This window comes from Argentina anserina, chromosome 1, assembly GCF_933775445.1.
Source record: "Argentina anserina chromosome 1, drPotAnse1.1, whole genome shotgun sequence".
Lineage (NCBI taxonomy): Eukaryota > Viridiplantae > Streptophyta > Magnoliopsida > Rosales > Rosaceae > Argentina > Argentina anserina.
In genome coordinates this window covers 22,140,768-22,164,526 of record NC_065872.1, presented here as the reverse complement: position 1 = coordinate 22,164,526, position 23,759 = coordinate 22,140,768, and the positions used below count along the sequence as shown (strand labels likewise).

The 23,759-nt window shown below is 42.1% G+C and overlaps 2 protein-coding genes across 2 annotated transcripts in view; both read right to left on the bottom strand.

The window, feature by feature from the left end:
• Positions 1–23,759, bottom strand: part of LOC126787543 (40S ribosomal protein S15a-1) — a 151,792-nt gene that overhangs the window by 60,385 nt on the left and 67,648 nt on the right. The gene's annotated exons all lie outside the window — the stretch shown is intronic.
• Positions 19,326–19,879, bottom strand: LOC126787561 (uncharacterized). Its single transcript, XM_050513422.1, has one exon. It carries the CDS (start codon positions 19,797–19,799, stop codon positions 19,575–19,577), a length of 225 nt encoding a protein of 74 aa, XP_050369379.1. The 5' UTR covers positions 19,800–19,879; the 3' UTR covers positions 19,326–19,574.

Here is a 23,759-nt window from a genome sequence, read left to right as displayed (position 1 = left end):
GTTCCAGACTTTCTCAGGAGATGGTTCCGAGAATGCTGCTGAACATATATCGCGTTTCCACAGCGATTACGGGCCATATGCATCTGATCCAGTCTTCAAGATGAGGGCTTTTGGTTCATCGTTGTCAGGACCGGCACTGTCTTGGTTCTCCAAGTTGGCGCCAAGGTCCATTTCAGATTGGTCCATGCTCGAGACGATGTTTAAAACGATTTTTGGGAGTGTTGAGCCTGAAGTGGATTTGTCATCTTTGACTTCCATGTATCAACAGCCAATGGAGTCGGCAGTGGAGTTCCTGAAGATGTTCAAGGTTCAGCAAGCAAAGTGCATAACACCGCTCGCGGAACAGGATGCCATTCGCATCGCCATAAAGGGTTTGGAGACCCGTCAGCGGGCCAAACATCATGATGCCTACTTATCTAGCATGGCAGATTTAATGAATAAGGTAGGTTCTTACCAAGTGTTCCTCATGGAGATGGAGGACAGTGCTACAGTTCCAAAAGGTCCACCTGTGTCCTATCACCCTGGAACTTTGAAACCACGCTATGCAGTTCCATCCGGAACTAAGAGGGTTTCCACTATCTACTCGCATGTAGATCCTTTCTACACACCATATCCATACAAAGAGCAGTGGGTCGAGGAGGTAGATGATGAAGTAGCTGCCGTAGAGATAGCTGGAAGACATGCATTGAAGTCTAAGGCTTTGAAGATGTCCAGGAACCCTATCAAGATTTCTACAGCAGCATTCACCAAACCCGAGTATGCTGCAGCTTGGGTCGATGTTGATCCCTTCCCTACAGTGTCAATGGTGGAGGTTACGCCACTGACAACACCGTTGAAGGCTCATCGCCCTTCCAAGTTTGCTGAGTACACTTATGATGCGTCATGGGCTCATGAGATCTTGGACAAGCTTATTGCTGAGGGTGAAACCATTGTACCATGGACTGAGTTCCCGACCGTGGAAGAAGATAAAGGTAAACGGTATTGTAAGTTTCATAACGTTTGGACTCATGATACTCGTATTTGCATACAGCACAAGGACCAGGTACAACAGTGGTTAGATGAGGGAGTGTTGTTCTTTGCTTCAGATCCCGATCTGGGTGTGGAGGCAACAGCGAAAGGAGTGCCCGTGGTGAAGGAGGTTGCAAGAGCCAAGCAATCTGACCTGGGTAAACAACGAAGCGTTCTCCAGGACAAGGAACAGAATGTCGCAAAGGCAAAAACTTATGTTCTTTGCAATCGATGCAAGAAAGAATGTTCCATAAACTGTGACAATGCTTGTAGACACGAGGAGTCGCGAAGGCATTGGAGGCCTCGCTCGCCGATAAATCTTTCCGAGAGGAAGAACCCCAAGAAAGCTAGAGTTCAGACAGACACTTATGCTCAAGTGTTGAAAAGGCCACACTCAGGTCTTGGCGGGGTCGCGAACGTTCTTGGAGGGCAGCGAGTTGGGACGAGTGTGCCGGAAGCTCGGGCTTCGCGCGAGGCACTACAACGGCCATACATACCGCCGCCACCGAGGTCACTAAAACCCGATGTCTGGTACGTTCAGGAGCACGGAAGAGCTATGGAAGCTACAAAAACTCAGAAGAGGAACGTTCAGAAACGATGGGGACGGGGCCAAGCCAATGCTAGAGGCATATAACTGAGGAGAGCTCTCTCGCGACCAGCTAGAGCAGCCACCTTGGCTGTTGCGAGAGACAGTTGAAAACCTAGTTTCAGGCCATATGTGCACATTCGCCGGAATGATCGCCACATGAAGGAGCCATACCCCAGGGAAAGCGTTCCTAATCGAATTGAGCGACCAATGGAAACTGCTCCTAAACAAAGAGTTTCAATCCATGATGGGTTGTCTTACGCGTCCACTGACGGCAGAGCAACAAACAAACAACACGCACAAGGTGTTTCTATTCAGTAGAAACAACAGAGAAGTAGTGTTGCCCAACCTGCGCAATCTAAATGGATGCCAAAAAGGTCTGTAAGTAAGCCAGGCCATCAGGAACCAGTTCCAGAGGGAACCAAGCCACAGTTCGAATGGAAGTTGAAGATCAAAGAACCAGCACTAGTGGCTCCAATAGTGAAAGAGCCAACACTTGTGGTTCTAGAGGTAGAGGAGACTGCGGCAGTGGTTACTTCTCCCAAGGCTCATCAGGAGCAATCACTTACGGAGTTTCTCAGAAGTAAGTTCCCCTCACGAACACCAACTAAGTCCATTCCAGACGACAATATGGAGGAATCAGGTGGTGATGAGCAAGGATTAGGGTGTTCTGAGGACGAGCTGGAGGAAGGTTATGATGAAGAAATGACAGCTACGCCAGATTGCAACATGTTTAACCTATGTCACGGAGAGAGCGACGAGGAAGGAATACCAAGGTTAGACACTGTTCCTAGTCGAAACATGGTGTTCATTTTGTCCTCGAAGTACGCTCTTCCATGGCCGATGCCATCTCATCTATTCATTGGAGGTGAGACGCATGCCCAGGAGGTGGGGACAGTCGCGGAGTTGTCATCTACAGAGGTGCCAACTGTTGAGAAGGACACGAGGAAAGAAGGAGCTGATAAATCTCACACGATGACAGAGCTCCAAAGATTGTTTATGATGTTCACAAAGCCTACAGCGACCATGACTCAACACATTAAACCTTTATACATATCAGCTGAGATGGAGGGTAAGAGAGTGAACAAAATCCTTGTCGACGGTAGTGCAGCAGTTAGCATCATTACAGTGAAAACAGTCGAAGCACTTGGTATTGCGAAGGAAAAGGTTCTCAGTATCAATCTCAGGGTCAGGAGTTTTGCTGGCAACTTAACTAAGACCCTTGGCGTTTTGATCCTCAAAGTCAAGATAGGACCTTCTGAGCTGTTTCAGACATTCTTCGTTACAGATTGCACCGCTCCATACAGCATCATACTTGGCAGGGATTGGATACATAGACCTTACTGCATCCCTTCTACTCTACACCAAGAAATGTTGATGTGGTATCCCGCAACTGATAAGGCAGAGCTAGTGAGAGCAGATGATCGACCATACTCTGTCGCCTCCTGCATTTTGGATGCGGAATACTATTATGGTGACATGAGGCCTTTAGGAGTTGCCGGAATCGATACCAAGGGTCGTCCAATTGGGGTGACTTCTACAGAATTGACGTGATGGGGTTTAGTACAGGTTAAAACAGACATAAATAGACTTGGCTTCATCGTGAAAGCAAAAAATAATCATCCATGAGTACATCACTGGCCAAGGAGCAATAGCAGGCCTATGTGTCCTTTCTCCAACCTTTATCTATTTATAGAGAGGCTTGGGGGGCAGTGGCGCTAGTCGAGTGCATTGAGGATGATTTAACTGAGGTTCAATTAGAGGAAGAGTTCATTCAACCAACACCTGTAGCTTTGGATGATACTCCACCTAAAGTAAAAGATCCAGTGGAAAAGATCAATCTGGTGACCACAGAGGAGCCCATGGAGGTTGGAATAAGTCAACACTTGGATGAGGAACTGAGACAACGTTTGATAGAGTTGTTGCTGAGAAATTTGAGGACATGCCAGGCTTGTCGCCAGATTTGGTTTGCCATCGTTTGCCCATAATGGAAGGGTACAAGCCTGTATAACAACGCCCACGGCGAATGAGTGCAGACACAGCAGCAGCAGTCAAGAAAGAAGTTCAAAACATGTTCCAAGCCGGTATTATCCGACCAGCTAAATACTCTCAATGGTTGTCAAACATAGTACCAGTGCGGAAGAAAAAAAACATGTTCCAAACCGGTATTATCCGACCAGCTAAATACTCTCAATGGTTGTCAAACATAGTACCAGTGCGGAAGAAAAATGGCAAAATTCGAGTGTGTGGATTACAGGAATTTGAATGCGGCGACACCAAAAGATGTATATCCTATGCCCGTGGCGGATATGTTGGTCGATGCGGTTGCATGACACGAACTACTATCTTTTATGGACGACACAGCTGGTTATCACCAGATTCCTGTTTATGAACCGGATAGACACAAAACAACGTTTAGATGTCCAGGGTTCACTGGAGTGTTTGAATATAACAATATGCCATTTGGACTGACCAATGCAGGGGCTACGTACCAGCGAGCAATGAACCTGATTTTCCACGATGTACTGGGGGGCATTCTCGAAGTATACATCGATGACGTGGTGGTCAAGTCTAAGAAGAAAGAAGATCACATCGAGAATTTGAGGACAATGTTCACCAGAATGAGAAACACAAGCTCAGGATGAACCCAGCTAAATGCATTTTTGGTGTTCGAGCAGGAGATTTCTTGGGTTTCATAGTGCATGAAAGAGGTATTGAAGTCGCGGAGGACAAGGAAAAAGCGGTTCTAGACACGCCGGCACCTAGGAACAAGAAGGAACTTTAGAGTTTGCTTGGGAAAATAAACTTCCTTCGACGCTTCATTTCTAATTCCGCTGGCAAAGCCGTAGTCTTTTCGCCCTTGCTGAAGCTTAAAGCGGATCAAGAGTTTCAGTGGGGACCTACGCAACAAGAAGCTTTTGATAAAATCAAGGAATACCTTACTCATCCACCTGTTCTTAGACCCCCACGGTCTAGAGTACCGTTGAAGCTATACATCTCAGCATCCCCTTACTCAATTGCAGGACTCTTAGCACAAGATGGTGATGGAGAGAGGGGCAAGAAGATTGAGCATGCGGTTTATTACCTGAGCCGAACCTTATTAGACGCTGAAACTAGATACTCGCCAATTGAGAGGTTGTGCTTAGCTTTGTACTTTGCTGGTACTAAGCTCCGCCATTACATGTTGTCCTTCACTACAGTGGTGGTGGCACAAACAGATTTAGTGAAGTATATGCTTACTAGACCTATGCTTAGGGGTCGGATTGGCAAGTGGATCTTGGCGTTATCAGAGTTTTCTTTACAGTATACACCTTTAAAGGCGCTCACAGGACAAGCAGTGTCCGACTTTTTGTTGCACCATCCTATTATGGAGGACGTCGAAGACCAGAACGTGGTTGTTTTCTTTGTTCACACTCAACCTTGGGTTATGTATTTTGATGGTAGCAGCACTGATCATTTATCAGGAGCGGGTGTCGCATTGGTTAATCCTTCCGGAGTAAGACATTGTTACTCTTTTCAGTTAGAATGGAAGTGCACTAACAATCAGGCGGAATATGAGGCCATCATCATTGGCCTGGAGCTGTTGCTTGATATGGAGGTCACCAAGGTAGAGGTATTAGGTGATTCGCTCCTAGTTATTAACCAGCTCAAGGGTGTCTACAAGTGTAACAATTTTACATTACTTCCTTTTTGGGAGCGCGCATCGGAATTATTAGACCAATTTGCAGACGTGGTGCTTGACTATATCCCTCGAGAACGAAATTTCGCTGCCAATGAACTAGCACAGTTGGCTATGGGCATTCGCTTGGCAGATGGCGTTCGCGAAAGGATTTTGAAGGTTCAGAGACGCACATTACCTTCCTTTATGGCAAGGAAAGAGGTTAACGATGAATGGCTGGTAACTGTTATTGACACTATTGATGTAGATTGGCGGCAACGGATTATCCAGCACCTCACTGATCCTTCTGCACCGGTGGACAAGAGGGTTAGATATTTTGCTACTAACTACGTCCTTCGAGGCGGTGAACTATTGCGCAGGGCAGAAGATGGCTTGTACCGGCGATGCATCTATGGAGCTGAGGCTAAGAGGTGCTTACGAGAAGTTCATTGTGGCAATTGTGGTTCTCACCAAGCTGGTCCAAAGATGCGGTGGCTTATTCGCCGGTATGGTTTCTATTGGCCTACCATGCTCAAGGACTGCATCAGCTTCACGCAGGGTTGCATCGAATGTCAAATGCATGGGCCAGTCCAGCATGTGCATGACGTTCCTCTGCAACCAATAATTAAACCTTGGCCAAGTCACGGTTGGGCTTTAGACTTTATCGGGGAAATTCATCCCAATTCTTCCTTACACCACAAGCACATTCTACTGGCTACCGATTTCTTCACCAAGTGGGTCGAGGCTATACTAGTCAGGACGACATCTTCAGAGGTGATCACAGACTTCATCTTCAAATATATTATCACCAGGTATGGCATTCCAGAGTGTTTGGTCGCAGACAGGGGGGCAGGTTTCATGGCTGAAAAGACTCAGAAGTTCTTAGCTGGCTATGGGATAAAGTTTATGCATTCCAGTCCTTATTATGCTCAAGCGAATGGCCAGGCAGAAGCTAGCAACCACGTCATTATGTCTATGCTCAAACGAATGTTAAATGCAAATCCGCGATCTTGGCACACAGAGTTGGATCACACGTTATGGGCTTATAGAACTTCCAAACGCACTCCAACTGGTACTACACCTTATGCCTTGATGTATGGACATGATGCAGTCCTTCTTATTGAAATTAATGTTTAGCCGCTGAGGGTTCGCGAGCAGCACCAGTTGATTGGTGAAGACTATGTTCAAGCTATGTATCAAGAGCATGAGGACTTGGACTCTCGACGGATGGAAGCTCTCGACAGCCTTATTGCAGAAAATAAAAAGATAGCACGGCTATATGACAAACGCACGAGATGACGCAACTTTGGAGTTGGGGACTTAGTTTGGAAAACATGTTTGCCTTATGGTGAGCGAGTTGATGGTCGTGGTAAATGGTCTGCTAAATGGGAAGGTCATTTTGTGATTGATCGAGTAATAGGCAAAGGCGCCTACTACCTTCGCGACACTGATGGGAATGTTCACAGAAATCCCATGAACGGTCGCCATCTTAAGAAGTATTTTCCTAGTGTTTGGGAGTATGAAGATCCACCGGCAGCGGTGCAAGCAACATAGCTGGTGTTCGGACTTAGTGTTTCCTTGGTTTCCATTGTTTCAACCAAGTAAACAGGGGGGCAACACCATGGATACTTAGTACTTAGCGATCGCGGACCCATAAAATTTTGCGGTTCGCGAACGTTACTACCGGTCGCGAGCGGAGCCCAGAGTTTTTTTTATTTTTAAAAACTATCGGGTTTCTGAAACTTTATGAGTTTCTTAATCATGCTCCGGCATTTTTTGTAACACATTGGACCAATACTTGTGGTCCAGAATTGGTTGTAACTTTTGTTACGCAGCGATAAAACTATACAAGTGTTTTTATGAAACAAATTGTGTTTTATTCATATGGCTTTGTGGCCAGAAACTTCATACAAGACCTATTCTATTACCGGTGAGATTTAACAAGTTCTGATACCATCTATGCTAGGTGGAAAGGTCTTCGCGATTCCTCCTGTTCATCCCACCACCACGAGAAACTCGAGATTAAGCTGCACCAGTTGAAGGCCAAACATAGGTTCTAATTGGAAAACTGGTGGTAGCATGAGGGATCCAGAGCCTTGATTTGTACACTCCTCCTGATGTTCCTTAAAAGAAGGGAGATTTGAGGATATTACACATAGGAGGTACAACAGCTCGCATCGCGTATCAAAAGAGGTACGTGACGAGCATGAAGTACCTATTGGCTCTAGTCCTGAATTTGGCACCCTGCTTCCCGATGCTCGGTGACTAAACAATGATGCATAGGACACATGAAGGGCTGCCATTTCCTCTCTCACTTGTAATCCTTCTCTAGGAATAACCCTTAATGCAGGGCAGATCCCTAGTGCTGAACTACAAAGAAGGGAGGATGTGAGGGTGGAATAAGACTCCCACCTCACATTTGAGGGTAGAATAAGACTCTCAGAGGATTGCTACTGAGTTTGCAAGTCTGGGGGATGAAACTTAAGAAACCTAAGGGGTTTCGAAGGAAGAAATGGAACAGGCATGGTTGGAGGCTGCGGAAGCGAGTGTTGTGTGTTCTTTCCTTAGGGTTTCGTTTTATAGCAGACGAAACTTGGATTCAAGGGCTGAGATTGGAGATACAGATTTGGAGATCACACCCGGGATTTATTGCAGTAAAAGTGGTCAAACTGAAACGGTTTGTACGTTTCCCAGTATTGATTACTCCGGTTTTCGAGAGTTTACATGCAAACTTAGACGGTGGTGAATTGAGTTGGGCCGGGGCCGTGGGCCTGTATGTGGTTTTTTGACGGGTCAAGGAGATTCAAGTAACGTGAGCAGACAAAGATAAATTGCAATTCTTGCTACGAAAATACTTTGATGTTCAAAATTACATTTTATGTCCAACAAGGCGGATATGTAGGAGAAGTTTTCCAGTATCATTGGCTTTGTTGCGTATCAGGTTGTTGATCCTCCTTTCTTCAGCCTCAGAGGCCGCCAGTTGCCTTTTGCGCTCATGTATCTGGGGTACGGTACTTCTTATCTCTTCCTCTACAGCCTTGAGCTCCCTAGCTTGCTCAGCTTCAAGCTCCGCTATTTGTTGCCGCAATGCATTGATTTGTTGCGAACGGCTGGTCTTGGCATGCTGAAGCTTAGTCTTAAGTTGGGCAGGGCTTTGCGTAATAAAGTGTCTGGCATCAACGTTGTGTTGTGACAGACTCTGAGATTGGTTCCTCAAGGTTTGGCATTCTGCCAGGAGGCATAGAATGGTGCTCAATGCCTGTTCAGCATTCGCGACTAGGCTGGGATCAGGTGAATGTAGCTTGAGGTAGCGAAGGGCGTCTTTCACCTGAGCCAGGCGAGCTGGATAAGTTATATCTTTAGAGGATAGTTCCGCAAGTTGTGCCCGGGCCTGGACAAGTTCTTGAGACTCTAGGGATATTAAGGGGCTGGCCGGACCCAGCATATCATCTAGAAGATCTTCCAGAGATGGACTAGGATGATTCTCTGATGGATCAACATCTGGTGTGGATCCAGAGGCTCCAACAGTTAGCACAATTGGCAGGCTGGAAGTAGTCGCGATTGCCACAACCTACAGAGAGTAAAGAACAATTAATAAGACAGTTAAGTATTTACAAAGGGGAACATAAACATATAAACCAGGAAGTGGTTAAGGGTTTTACCCCATCAGATTGAGAAGAATGAGCAGTGCTTCCTGAAAGGGGTTGTGATGCAATATCAGGGCTCACTGAAGACGCATTTGCGAGGGGATGCTCCACACTTTCATCTTCTTGGTGAGAGCTGGTCACACCTTCTTCATCTCCTACCTCATCCTCCAGAATTTGAATTGAAGAGGAGTGGGAGAGTACTGCCGTTGGGTTGATTAATGTTTGTGGCTCCAAGGTCCGCGTGCTCCCCACCGTGATAGGAGGAGTAGCTTGAATGGGTTCTCTGTACACGACCACAGCCTGTTGGATAGCAGTCGCGACTTCTATAGTAGGCGACTGAGTGTCAACATGAACCTGTGTCAGAGACCAGGAAGGATATCATGGATTCACAGACGATCAACATAGGGTAAAAGAATTACATCTTAGCAAACAACAAAGTGTTGCTTGGGGGGCAACAGTGTGTTTAACTACTTACAGCAATGTCTTCCATCGCGGTGGCAGCAGCTGGAGGGGTAGACAGAGGAGGTGAAATTGGGTTCTCGCGAACCTACAAATCAGGTAAGAATCAGTCAAAGTGGTTCGTGAATGGATCGCCAGTTGAAATAAATAGGGTGTTCTTTTTACCTCAATTGCGGTCTCTGGGTTGCTGGTCCCAGTCGCTGGCTGAGGGTTGACCTGGTTCGTTGATGCACGCGGTAGTACATCAGTCGCAAGCGGGGTATGGGTGCTTGAGGCAGTTATTCTTCTCCTCTAAATCAGCTGAGGGTCACAGATATCGGTTAGTGGCGAACATTTAACACCTTTTAAGAAAATCAAATAGGGTTGAGGACTTCCAGGATTGAAATCTATGGTGTCAGGATCATCCTCGTCGTTATCAGGGCTAGGGGTTGTTCTCCCTCGTTTACGGCCTTGGGAGGAGGAAGCACCAGCTGTATTCTAAAAAACCAGCAACATGAACCAGTTAGTAGTTTTCAATCGGTGTTGGAATAAGAAATGTAGGAGTTCGAAGGAGCGTTAGGATTTTACCCTTGAAGGAACAATTCTGACAGCATTTGAAATAATTGTTCGCAGCAAATCCTCATCACCAGGAACCTCAGGATCTTCCTGCAAGTATCTTCTGAGCCCCGTCTGGAAGATGTATTGAAAGATGACTCGCGATCGTTGTTCCCACTGGCCAGAGTTGATCCTTTTCCACCATTGGGGATAAGCTTTGTCGACACGAAAGCAGCGAATGATACTCCCACTTGCTATCACAAGAAGGGTAGTAGGTTGCAACTAAGACGGGGGCTGGTGCCCTGGATTAGTGTCAGTGACGGGAACCATGGGGCGTCGCCATGAGGAAAACAAGTTCAGACTCTCAATGGGAGGGAATGGAACCATTTGAGCCATGCCTAACTGCCTCGCGAATAGATAGGGGGCATAGGGTTCTACTCCATTGCAGGGATGTCAGGGTAAGTCCGCCATTGATACAGCCTGTTCAAACAGATGCTGACTCTCCCCGTCATAGCGTCTGAGGGTTAAAAAGCCGCCACTGATGGCATCAGGGTGAGTGCGGTCTAGGAGCAGCCGTGCGGAGTCAAGAACTGAGGCATCCAGGGTGTAGAAGTACTCGAAGCATGCTGCGTAGCGAAGATTAAAGTTGGGCTCCAAACCAACAAATGCTTCTCCCAACACTTCTGTTAGATGGAAGTCCCTTGCGTTTTCATTTCGCAATTACACAAAGTAAACCTGGATCCAGAGGTCTAGAATCCACATAGGCCCTGAAAGCTTATGATAGTTAAGGGGTTCCATAGTAAGCGCGCGCAACATACAGTAGTTCTGCCAGAATTATTTGTGCTAGACCCACAGTGTGGCATTGTAGAGAAGGGTCGCGAGTTGCAGGTGGTGCCCAGTCATCTTCTTAGAGTTGGAGCAGAACATGAAATTTGATAGCCAAAATTCCAAGAAGGCGATTCCAGCATTGGCAGTAGGATTGCGATCAAAACTGGAAAGCCAAGAGCCATACGATTGATAGATACCAACGTCACGGGTGGCGGTGACCGGGCACTCAGCATCAAAATAGTCATGATCCCTATAAGGCCTGTTACCAACTGGTAGACCTATGATAGCATATATGTCTAGCAAAGATATACCCATTTGACCAAATTGAAAGTCGAAGGTATTACTTGCGGAATTCCAGAAGAAAGCAGCAGTCATGATGGCACATATGTTGCCTCAATCTTGAGTCAGGTTGAAGGAGAGCTCGATGCTTTCCAAGATTCCTGCCGCTTCCCAGATTTCGCGATCGAGCAAGCGGCGACCTTCATACCATAGTCGCATGGCTTCGGAAACAATGGGCCATGCTCCGACAGGGGTCCCATGGCGACTGTGCACTTGCCATCCCCTGAAGGTGGCTGGGGTGTTCCTAAAGGCAAGCGGAGGAGTTCGCAAGCGGTGGCGGTAGTCGGCGTTGATGCGCTCTGGGATTACGGTAAGAGAGAGACCCAAGAACACAGTGATGTCGCCAATCACTCCGATGGTGGTGCGATTGGTGGTTTCGTTGTTTGGGTAATCGCGAAGAGGTCTTGCACCTGCCTGGGCATCACGTTGGTTGGGTTTTGGTGCCATTGTTGTCAGAGATTAAGAATTTCAAAAGAGGGCTTTCTGGGTTTTCTGATGATAGAGCAATCAGGTTGGATAAGCTTGTTGGGTTCGAGAGCGCGATTTATATAGGAACTGAAGAGGTTTCTGAAATCGAAACTGACGGGTTCGGGGAAGAGTTGCGTTTGCTCGATTGGAATTGGTCTGAGTTTCCGAAACAGTAAGTGTTTCTCACGTACTTCAGCTCGAAAAGTTGTAGTGGTTTGAGGTGAGGTCGCGCGTTAGTTGGTAACGGGGGAACGTAAAGCGTTTCAGATTATTTTAAAAAGATAACTGTTTGGGTTTTTCTTCTAGCCCTTTTCAATTTCGCGGGGTCTTCAATTTCAAGGCCTGGGTGGGAAATGTTTGGGCCTAAAATAATACTCTGGTATTATCTAGACTATTTAGGCTCGTGGACCGGTTATTTGGGGAAAATATATCACAAAGCAATATTACCTGCCGTATTGGAATAGATTTAGGGGACTATCGCTGTATAGAATCTGAGTTGATTAAGGAAGGTGAATCTAAATTAACTAGGAGGTTCTCAAGACTTGATTTGCAAGAAAGAACAAGTTGTGTTCTCTATATAAAGGGGTCGAATGTGCAGAATAACACACGCAACGTCAAACAAACTATCGCGCAACCGCATAGTAAAATCTCCCCACGGAGTAAAAGTCCGATTCGCTTCAGCAACCAAGTCTCCCATCGGAGCGGAGCTACCCAGATGCACGCCTCGCGTTGCATGTAGCAACAAGTCCGATCAACTTCGGCAATTAGAGTCAAGACCATCGAGTCGCTAGCCTAGCTTTTAGCAAACACAAAAGTCTGCACTACTCAGCAAATCTCATTCGCGAGAGAGTCCTGCTATTAACGACACAATATAAGCTCTGCTTTTCTCCAAGCGGTCTAAAGTAAGATCGGCCATCTACTTGAGGTGGAGTGAAAGGTACCTAGCAACTCCGGTTGTGTATAGGTCATTCGAACTTCAGCGGTTTATCAGCAACTGCGGAGCAATCATTTGAGAAGAAGACAGTACATGGAGCACAATCATTGTCAGACAAAGCAACAGTTGTACCTAACTCAAAGGTATTGGCACGCCAGCAACAACAGAGAACGAAAGGTCGAACCGTCTAGGGTTTGATACCGGGGCTTGCTGATTGTTCTCTGAGGAGGATCCGTTTTCCCAGCTCGAACAGCATCATCACCATCACGTTTGCCTTTCTCTTATCTACACACCATACACATCGAGCATCAACTCAGCCCAAAATCACAGTTGGGTCGGGACCAGCAATAGTGTTGATCATCCATGGAATTGGACCTGTGATTCTCCTTCTGACGAGCACCTTGGCTTCCTCCTGGTAAGCTAGATTTCATATCTTTTTAACCCAGCTTGATTGTCCATATAATTTCATAGATTGAGACTTAATCTAAGTTTCTCTTTTTCTACATCAACATCACCACGTCGCCGCCATGCCTCACCGTCGACAACTCTCTTCCAGGCGAGGCTTCTTAGCTTCTGTGACATGTTTGGATTGCTAGTGGTGAGCCCAACCATGTTCCCTCCTTTCCAATTTAATTTCTTTTTTAAATTTTTCAAAACGGGTCCTAATTCCTAATTTTCCCATATCCCTTCTTTTCTGTTTCGATTTTGGGCACATAGTCACCTAGCTGGCGATGCGATCCTGTCTTATGGATGACATGGTAGCCGCATGGAGGCTATGAGGTGTGCTTGGAATGCAGCAGCTCATTTTTAAAGGCAGAGAACTCAACCATCATCGATATAGTTTCTGACAATTTGACGAGGTAGCAAACCCACTCCTTCTGGTTGTGTTTTGGACTTGTTGCATTGTTGTGATAGTTGTTTGTGTTCTGTATGTCGAATTTAATTGAACGGAGTCGACCTTTGCTGCCGGAAACTGATCGGAGAAGCATGGGGTAAATCCCCTGGTTTTCACTATTACAGAGTTACCCTTTTACTATTTTACCGAAGTATGAAATGACCATTCTGCCCCTGGCAGAGAGTTACCAGTTTTATTGTTGACTGTTACTGTTTGACTTTTACAGTTTTATTGTTTTACCATAAGTTATATTTTACTATTTTACTAAATGATATTTACGGTTTTACTGAATAAGTAAAGGTAACTTAGTAAAAATATAATTTCAAACTTGGCGAAGAAAATTACTCGTAGTTCCGATTTCCGTCCGGTTCGGAAATCGAGAACTCTTTAAACTTAGAAAATGTGTCGGTAATCAAATAAATCGTTGATATGTTTCTAAGTGTCTTTAATAACCTTAAAACATGCTTAGTATCATTTGACGACTAAAGTTAGACTGTTTTCGGGTTATCCGAGAATTAGTTGATAAAATGTCAAACAAGGTCAACATCAATGTTCTAAATATCCCGATATATCCTCGATATATCCCCGATATATCCCTGATATTAAGAAAACGATACGATAAGTTGCTTATCGGTCTATTATATCGGTCAACCCGAAAAATCAAGTCAAATAGCGATATATCGGGTCAAACCGAGTTTGACCTGATATATCGGTGCCCTTTTTTAAAATATTTTTTTAAAACCACGTCGTTTTGAAAAAATAATTTAAAGAAAATGAAAGTTTCGTTGATAACATTCAATGACGAGAGAGTTTATGATGAATGATCACCTTTATTTTTATTAATTAATACTCTTTATGTATTTTAATTGTCAAAATAATCAAATATTTTTTTTATGAAGTTTATTTAGTACACTTCTATAAGTTTTAATTTCTCAAGTTATTTGGGATATTTTGATGTATATGTTTATAAATATAATAAATTTAATTAAAAATTAGCAAAAACGATAAATCCGATATAATCCGATATATCTCGATATATCCCCGTTATATCCTTATTTTACAAAACCGATACAATGCCGATAACCGTTATTTAGACCATTGGTCAACATAGTCGACTCCTGGTCAAACCAGGAAAGACTTAGTCAACGGAAAGTCAAACTTTTACTTTCCTGGTTAAACTAGGAAAGAAGGTCGAGTCGTTAATCTACGAGTCTCGGATTTGAGATTGACTCTTCAACAAGAGTTGTTCGATCCTTGGAGCAGCAGTAAGATAGGAGTGGGAGCTTACGTTTTGAACTTGGGATTTCTGCACGTCATTCCAAGTAGGGGAGCTAACCCTCTCATGTTGCTTTGGCCTGTTATATAAAATTCATAGTCTAGGACTCGGGATTGAAATTATTATTGATGCATTAAATGCTTGTGAAAACCTGAGACTAGACAACTTTTAGAATATGATTGTTTAGAATGTCATAGACCTGAGAGTAATGGGGTTCTGGGATACCGGTCCAGGACCACTCGGTGTCAAAACCGTAAAACCTCCGGAGGGACAATGCCCTGTTACCATACCACCTTACACGCTATTCATTTATTTTAGGGTATTGTCTTAAATGGACACTTTCGCTCCCTTATTGTTTTTAACAATAAAGGCGGTTGGCCTCGACTTAAGAGGTGACTCGTTCGCGTCCTAGTCGTTAGGTTCGGTCATCCATTTCCATTATGTCTATTACAATCCTATGAAAAAGGGCCATACTGTTTTAGCATGATATTTGCAAGACTTGCATGCTTTAGTAAATGATTTTACTTAGATCCAAAACCTACCCTCAAATGTTTTATAAAATTACCTTACCTAGTTTTGGTTTTCAAACTCATGGGTGTGTTGGCCCCTATTGGGCAAGCGAGGACGACACTCATTTACTTTCATTACTGCTGTTCTTTCTCCTGTTTCATATATATGTTTGTTTGATTTGAAGATATTTCATTGGAGTTCGATAATTTAATGAAATGGAAAAGAAAAATATTAAGAAGAGAGTTATCAATATTAATTAAATCAGTATTAAATATTAATTACAGCGATAGAGTTTATGGAACTCCTTCTCAAAAACCCAATAATTGCCCTTTATTTATTTTCTGGTTTAGTACAGAGAACTTTTTCCACAAAGGGTAAAAGAGTAACAAAGGACAGTAGAAAACCTAGGAGCAGTTCTCCCACGTATCTAACTGATCTGCAAAGTGCAAATGTTGTTCTCTTCTCTACATCGCACACCAGGAACTGGTAACTAGATTGATGGAAGACGATACCTTAAGCATAAATTTACCAAATTATAAATGAGATCATGATTAATTAAAGCGATAGAGCTTATGGAACTGCTCCTCACAAACCCAACAATTGCCCTTTATTTATTTTCTGGTTTATTATAGAGAACTTTTCCCACAGAGGATAAAAGAGTAACAAAGGATAGTAGAAATCGTAGGAGCAGTTCTCCCACGTACGTATCTAACTGATAAGCAAAGTGCAATCGTTGTTCTCCTCTCTACATCGCACCAAGGGCGGATCTAGGCTTCTTTAGAGGTGACTCAAGCATCCCTATTGGTCAAGACAAGAAAAAAAACTAGGTTTTAAATCTTTTGATTTTGGGATTCTCCTTAGCGAAAGCATCCAAAAATAACCAATTCTACTCATTTGTTTCCCTTTTATACTTTACTCTTTTCTTTCTCAATAGCGTATCTTCAGCCAAGTATCACTTCTTCTAAAATGCTAGATAGATAGATATTACATCGCTAATCTATTCAATTGTGTATTAATTGTGTTGTGTTAGATTTTTTCTAAAATGCTAGATACATAGTTTTTTCTATAATATATATAAATATTTTTTTCAATGGTTATAGGTGTCATTTGAACTAAATTGATAAATTTGAGTCCAAACTGAAGCGTTCGAAAAAAAATTCTTCATGGTTTCAAAAAAATGTCCAGTCTACATTTCTCAAAAAAAAAATATTCTAGTCTACAATTCCAAATCTAAATTATTTTCATTTCTTATCTTCCCGAAGCTTTATTGATCAATCACGATCTTTAATTTAGTTTTCATTAATCAGTCTTTAACCTTTCAAACCGCTAATAGAATGTTCTTGTAAATGATTTTGGATTATGATGTGCTATATGAATATTTGATTGGTTAATTTATCTTATTTGTATATATGCATTAAAAGAGTAAGCCTCATTACATTTACCGACTAAGTATATTGATTTTGATTTCAATTAGTAACATTTTTTCACTATCTTTTTATAGTTAAGTTCAAACATCCCTAATGATCCAATCCTAATTCCGCCACTGCATCGCACACTAGTTACTTGTAACTAGATTGATGGAAGATGACACCTGAAGCATAAATTTACCAAACTATAAATGAAATCAATATTAATTAGATAGAGCTTATGAAACTCCTCCTCAAAAACCCAACAAATTGCCCTTTTATTTATTTTCTGGTTTAATACAGAGAACTTTTCCCACAAAGGGTAAAAGAGTAACAAAGGACAGTAGAAAACCTAAGAGCAGTTCTCCCATGTATCTAATTGATCTGCAAGTGCAAATGTCGTTCTCCTCTCTACATCACGCACCAGTTACTGGTAACTAGATTGATGGAAGACGATACCTCAAGCATAAATTTACTATAAATGAATGAAAAAGGTACGGCTTATCTTTTCCAGATTTGTAGTTCTGAGATAAGGGTAGTTGCCACTTGGTAAACAAATAGTGTAATTGGGTGAAGATAGTGAAGGTCGGTCAAGCATGTATGTTATCCTATTAAACTCTTCTTTAGTAATCACCATTAGTCGATGTGAATCTGTCTAGGTTTACGGTTACGATTAATCCTGAGGACATATGCACCGAATGAGATGGTAGAGATGGAAGAGGGGATGGATGTATATGGACGAAATGAACACCGATGGTAGAGAATTCTTTGGATGTACCTTAATTGTTCCTAGTCACATGGTACGCACTATGTCCTAGCAAACCTTTCTGCGATTGATAAACCTCTCAATATTAAAAAAAACAAACTACAATATAGTTGTTCTTGAATTCCCAATTTTAACTTCTTATAAACAAAATTTTTTTGCAGATTTTTTTAAAATATCAACAGTACCCATATACATGGTTTACACATTATTGTAACAATTTGCTCTGTGAAATTGGGTGCATGTATGTTTATACTGCTGCGACATTTTGTTATTCTTGAATAGTACATTACTACTTGATTTTGGACTTCTATCACCAGAATTCCACGTGCACGTGGTTCTCATGAGGATGAACCCATTTTAGAATCTCTCTCCTATATTGAGATTTTTGTTGTTATCAGTAAAATAAGGTGGCAAGGGTGGCCTAGGTTGGGTTCCCGTTTGGGTCTCTAAGGTTTATTGTTTTGGCCTTCGTTCTTTGGCCCAAACCTTAGTTTTTATTTTTTGTTTTTGGATTTTGTTTCATTATAATTCTTTTCTATTTGGGAGTGTAGTGGGTTTTGCCCTGTAATAGTCTAGTTCACTTGAATATGAGTTTTTTTTATAGTTTGTATTTGAGCTTTTCTCATGCATAGCTACCGGTAATTGTAAGTTTTGGCGGTATGGACGACTTGCTCGATGAAATATATCTATTTTCCTTAAAAATGTGCATATTATATTTACAATATCTATATACATATGTAGGAGTTAATTCGGATTTAGGTAGGGTTGGGCAAAAAGTCTGAAGAAGAAAAAAAACTCGGACCGGACTGACGGGCCCGTCCGGACGGGCCGGGCTTTGTTATGTCCGGGCCGGTCCTTGGTCTTCAAATTTTTAAACAAAAAAACCCGGGAAATTAGGTGTTATTACGTAATTGGCTTTCGTAAGTAATCATAAACTTATAGAATAGATACAATGACACTAGAACATAACCAAATAATCCTAAACTTAACTAATTCCAATCTCATGATTCCCATTGTCGTCGCCTCGCACTGACGATTCGCCGCCAACCAGCCAAAAACAGAGTTAGGCTCGGAAACCCGGGCGGACTCGGTCCGGATGATACCGATCCGGGTTTTACCCGGGCCCTGCAATTAACTGACCCGGGCCGGATTTTACCGGGACTCTAATTTTTTAAGAACAAAACCTTACCCGTCATACTACAACCGGGCCGGACCCGGGTCTTAAAAAAAACACCCGACCGGGCCCGCGCCCAGCCCTAGATTTAGGTTCTCGAACATAGATGCATGCAGGATGTATGGTCTCATTATCTTAGTGAAAGCTTGGCCGATATAGAATTGAAGTGACACGAAGGACAGTGCATGAAGTCCAAGAAGCAAAGGACCATTAGCTACTTTTTGAATATTTGTTTCGTTTAATAGTTTGTGACTTGAATCCATTAGCTTTTGGTTGTTAATATTTACAATTTTAATATTTGATTTCATGAAATAGTAGCATTTTGGATTGATCAATTGTTCGGACAATCAAGATTAAATCGGAGTATGTTTTTAGTAGTTTGCTGCATTTGTTTTATTTTATATGTGCACTAATAAATAAATTATGACTTAAGCACGAAAGTGAAAAGGAGAACATAAACACTGATTTTTCGCAGGTGCTTGCAGGAAAATTAGTATATAGAAATTAATTCATTCAATTGAGATTATTGGTAATTTTAAATTTGTAAGGCTAGTATATAAAAATTAATTAATTCAATTGAGACTCCTTGCATTCGGTATTCATGTGGGTTTATTGGTAATTTTAAATTTATTCACAAAATTAATATTAATCATTTTTGCTTGTATGAATAGAAAGGTCCCGATAAGCCTTATCTAATTTTGTTTTTCTATTTTGGGTATTGTTTTGTTGTGATGGATGATGTACTGGGTAAACACCCAACCCAGATCTCAGATCCTGAAAGTACGTACACATGTACACTATAAAAATACAAATGAGTACGTTAAATAAACGATTGAGGGAAGTCTGCAAATTAACTAATCAAGGTGGTTCAAAATACATAGATTTAAGTAGAAATATACGTAGGGTGTATAAACCCTTTCATTACATTCAGTTTGTTATTAATAGCAAATACATAAGTGGAAGAAAAATAAAAAGAAAAAAAGACACAAGGAGCAGTACGTACGTAGAACTAGTTCAAAGAAACAAGTGGGGCTTTGTTTAACATGTATGAAGAAAAAAGAGAGCAGGATGGATCGATCAAATCATTCAAATGGGAATGGAATTAGAAACTTTGGGGTAAACAACGGTGGCGGGGTGAGCCATGATTCGGCGACCCTTCATGTGGCGGAAGCAGTAGACAAAAGCCCCAACAGGCCACTCCACGATCGCCGCCGCGGCGAAGGCCAGGCACCCCAAGGTAGGGCCGATCACCTTGCACCGGCATGGGTTTCTATGCGTCCCGCACTGCACGCATCCAATACCTCCAGCCATTTTTGCTTCTTTGCTTCGTAGAAAATGGTTGTGATTCAAGTTGGTAATTGGCAGAGTTTTGCAACTGTGTTTGTGATCGATCTGAGTTTTGAGGATATAACCTAATGAGCTCGCACAGCTTCTTTAAATAATAGTTCATACTTCGGGAACACCTGTGTATTAACGACACGCATGACAGACACGTATTGGTTATGAGTCATACGGCCACGTGTTTTGATTTCATTATGTTGCACTTTTCCTTGTTTTTTTTTTCTAGGAAATCAACGCGTATGTTTTCCTAGCGAGACAGTTGGTTTAATTAGCAGTTAAGGGCCGTATGCATTAGCAGACAAATGAAACGGAAGCAGATATATGGCTAAGGTCCACCGACACCGATGATCCAATTAGTCATTATGATGTAATGTGAACTATAAGTTTTTTTTTTTAGAATAAATGTTGACTATAAATTGGGAATTAGGGGACCAAGCAATTAGCTTGACACCCTCTCCCCTTCAAAAAAAAAAGTTGCTCTTGTTATTTCAAAAAAAAAAAGTTGTGTTGCTATATATTTTTCAAAGAAGTATACCTTGAGCTTGTCAGTGTGAGAAAGATGAGAAAGGTCTCACACACACACTCTCTCTCTCCCTCTCTCTCACGTAATGGTATGTGGATTCTATTGCTTCAATAGTTCATTTGCATGGAAATGTATCGATCAAGAATCCTCTGTTGAAATCAACGTGACATTTGGATATGGTGGAACTCTAGCTCGATTGAAACTTCAATTCTTGGAAACTTGCCGACTAATGATGATCTAAACTACTGTTCCTTTTCTTATATTTAATTCCGAATGAGGAATTTCACATGGGGACTTCTCGTTTGCTGCATTAATAGTTTAATACAATAATACTAATTTCTTTGTAATGATCCGGCGGTAGTGGATCGGCTCCGGATCTAAAATTCATTTAGTAATAGAAGTCGGGCTTGAAAGAAAAAAAAGGTATTTGAAGACTTACAATGATTAAAAGGCCCCTAGTTTAAAATCATGTTAATTAAGAACCTATGTTAATTAAACCACTGCCCAACGATAAAAAAAAATTACATAGTGTGTCACTTTTTTTTATACACTTTCATTAATTTACCAACCTCTCTCTCTCTCTCTCTCTCTCTCTCTCTCTCTCTCTCTCTCAAACCCCCACAACCGTATTTTCCGTTACCAACGGGAAATCCACATGATGGAGGAGCACCACACCTCCTTGACGTAGTGATTAAAGTTGACGGAGACCGGAAAAATGAAGAGGAGGACGAGGTTTGGCTCGGCGGCGGAAAATTTTGGATTTGGAAGAGAGGTTAAAGTTGGAAGGTGGGAGAGGTGGAGACATAAAATTCGCTGAGAGATGTGTAGAGGTGGGAATTGTGGTTGGTAGACAACAAGCCAAGGAGGGGGAGGAAGGCGATTGGGATTGGGCGAGGCGGCGGAGGGAGAGTGGTATAATCCGACCCAAGGGGATTAGAAGGTTAGGGAGGAGAAGGAAAAGAAGGAGGCAATGAGGGTGGAGGGGAATAGGAAGATGGGGAATCAACATCAGAGTGATTAGTGTGGCGGGGAGGTGATGTGGCCGAAGACTAAGCCTCAATGGAAGTGAGCGAGGTCGAGAAGCATTGGATTATGTTATGTTGGCGGACCAGATATCATAACTTTCTCTAGAGAGAGATCTCCCATTTTCCAAATGATACATTATCACCTTATGCCACTGTTTTTTTTTTTTGACAATTTACTTGTTGTACTTATTCGAGATTTGAGTAGTTACAAGATAAGTTTGTGTAGTTACATGGCCAGTTACTTAAGTAGTTACATGGTAGTTACCTTGATAGCTGCCTCAGTAACTATAATGACACTAAGTAATCATGGTATTTTGGCGAGTCGGGCCACATTTACTAAAATAATCTAACTTTAGATCCACATCAAAACCTTCTTTTCACCCCTGAAAACTTCAAGGTAAGTACATCTTACATCGTTATAATCTTTTGTCTTTTAAGATTTATCAAAGTGCATAGCTAAGGAGAAAATGGAAAATACCTTGTTTTGGTAAGAGTTATATTTTCGTATTTTATAACATCTGAGTTTGTCCAAGAAAACAATATCATTAAATTCCTCATGAAAAATGCTTCAATTTAGGCTTTTGAATCACTCAAAAGAAATGAAGAAATTATGGCTAATTAAAGTTAAAGTTCATAAACTCATTGAAAATCTTTTGTAGCACTCACAACTTTAAAAACTCATATCTCACTCATTTCTTAACCATTTTCCACAAACTTTATATCAAATTAAAGTATAAGACCTCTACTTTTAATCTAGAAAGTTTCAGAAGAAATGATAAATTTTTTGTTACAAGTAGAATATCAAGTGTAAAGAAGTAGAGTTAGTCAAAGTGTTGTGGAGCCACCATGATGAGGGCGATGCCTCATGGGAACTGGAGTCAAAATGTCGTACCTCCGCCTAGGGCGGCGTGTGAGGGAGTGTGATGGGGGCAGGAGGCGGCCTTAGGCCGTGGGAGGATAGAGGGGAAGAAAAGGAAGGGCTTTGGGCGGCGGTGGGCGAGCTACGTGCCTGTATTAGAATCGGCGTGTGGGCCCCACACATTGCCACTGTGGGCGGCGCGTGAGCGCCACGCGAGGCTGTCGGAGGCGGCGCGTGCACCCCATGCGCCGCCATGTGCGGCGGCGCGTGAACAGTAAATTCCGAACAGTAAATTTGTGTAAAAAGTGATTTATGTACTATAAATATAGAAAGTAATTTACGTACAGTAATTGTAAAAGTAATTTGCGTATAGTAATTGTAAAAGTAATTTTCTGAAAGATAAATCGATATTTAGTATTTACTGAAATAGTATTTACGGTGGAATAGTACGTATATGAAAAGTAATATGTAAACAGTACATATATGAACAGTAATACGTGAACAGTAATTACGTAAACACCGTAAATTGCTGATCAGTAACAGTAGAACTGATTCGGCATTTGAGGTTTTACGTAACGTTTCTAATCACTTCTTATTCAATTTAGGTGATCGATAAAACAAGTAAAGGATTTTCTTTCGGTATTGTGGAAATTACGCTCAAGAAAATAAGGTGAGTAAATCTCACTATGACGAGTCTACCCTTGGTGTTGATTCATAATTACGTTTTATTTTAAAGGATCGAAATATGATTTGTATATGATATAGTGGGTTGTGTATGTGTATAAATGGTAAAATCGATAGATATATATGGGTTGCTATATTGATATACTGTCATATTCCTATTCAAATGAATTTATTTATAACCATGTTATTTGTTTTATTTAAGCATGAATCGCTTGTCTTGTGCAATAACATGTGAGAAATGTATTGTACGTGGTTTTAACTTGAGTATATGTTAAAACATTTTTCTATCTTCGGACGTGTTGGCATGTCAGAACTTAGCCTTAGCCGGGCAAAAGTTTTGATGTAGTTAGAGCTTTAGTCTGTCTGCCGGTGTACTGCATGAGAGGTAACATATGGGTTACCAGCTTATGAGTACCCATATTTTTGGGATATTGGGTAACAGATGGGTTGCCCAATGCCCGGCGACGTACTGCATGAGGGGTAATGGATGAGTACCCGTATTATAAATGTAATTGGGTAATCAGATGGGTTGCCCGATTTCTCATGAGCACTTATATTTTCAGATATTATTGGACAACCAGATGTGTTGTCCTGTAACTCATGAGTACATTTATAATTGAATATTTTCAGTATTTATTCTTGTATTACTATGCATGATTATATTGTCATTTTACTCATAGAGCTGCAAAGCTTACCAGGTTTGTGTTTGCAATCCCGGTGCACCTATTCGATGGTGTAGGGGATAGTTCCGCAGGTGTGGATTAGCAAAATTGACGGACTACTCTCAAGACTTCGAAGTTTCTTTATTTTATTTTGTGGTGAGGATTGAAGGGATTTTA

What these genes read in the sequence shown, in the direction of transcription:
- LOC126787561 (XM_050513422.1), bottom strand. Translation starts at nt 19,799, where the DNA reads ATGGCTGGAGGTATTGGATGCGTGCAGTGCGGGACGCATAGAAACCCA.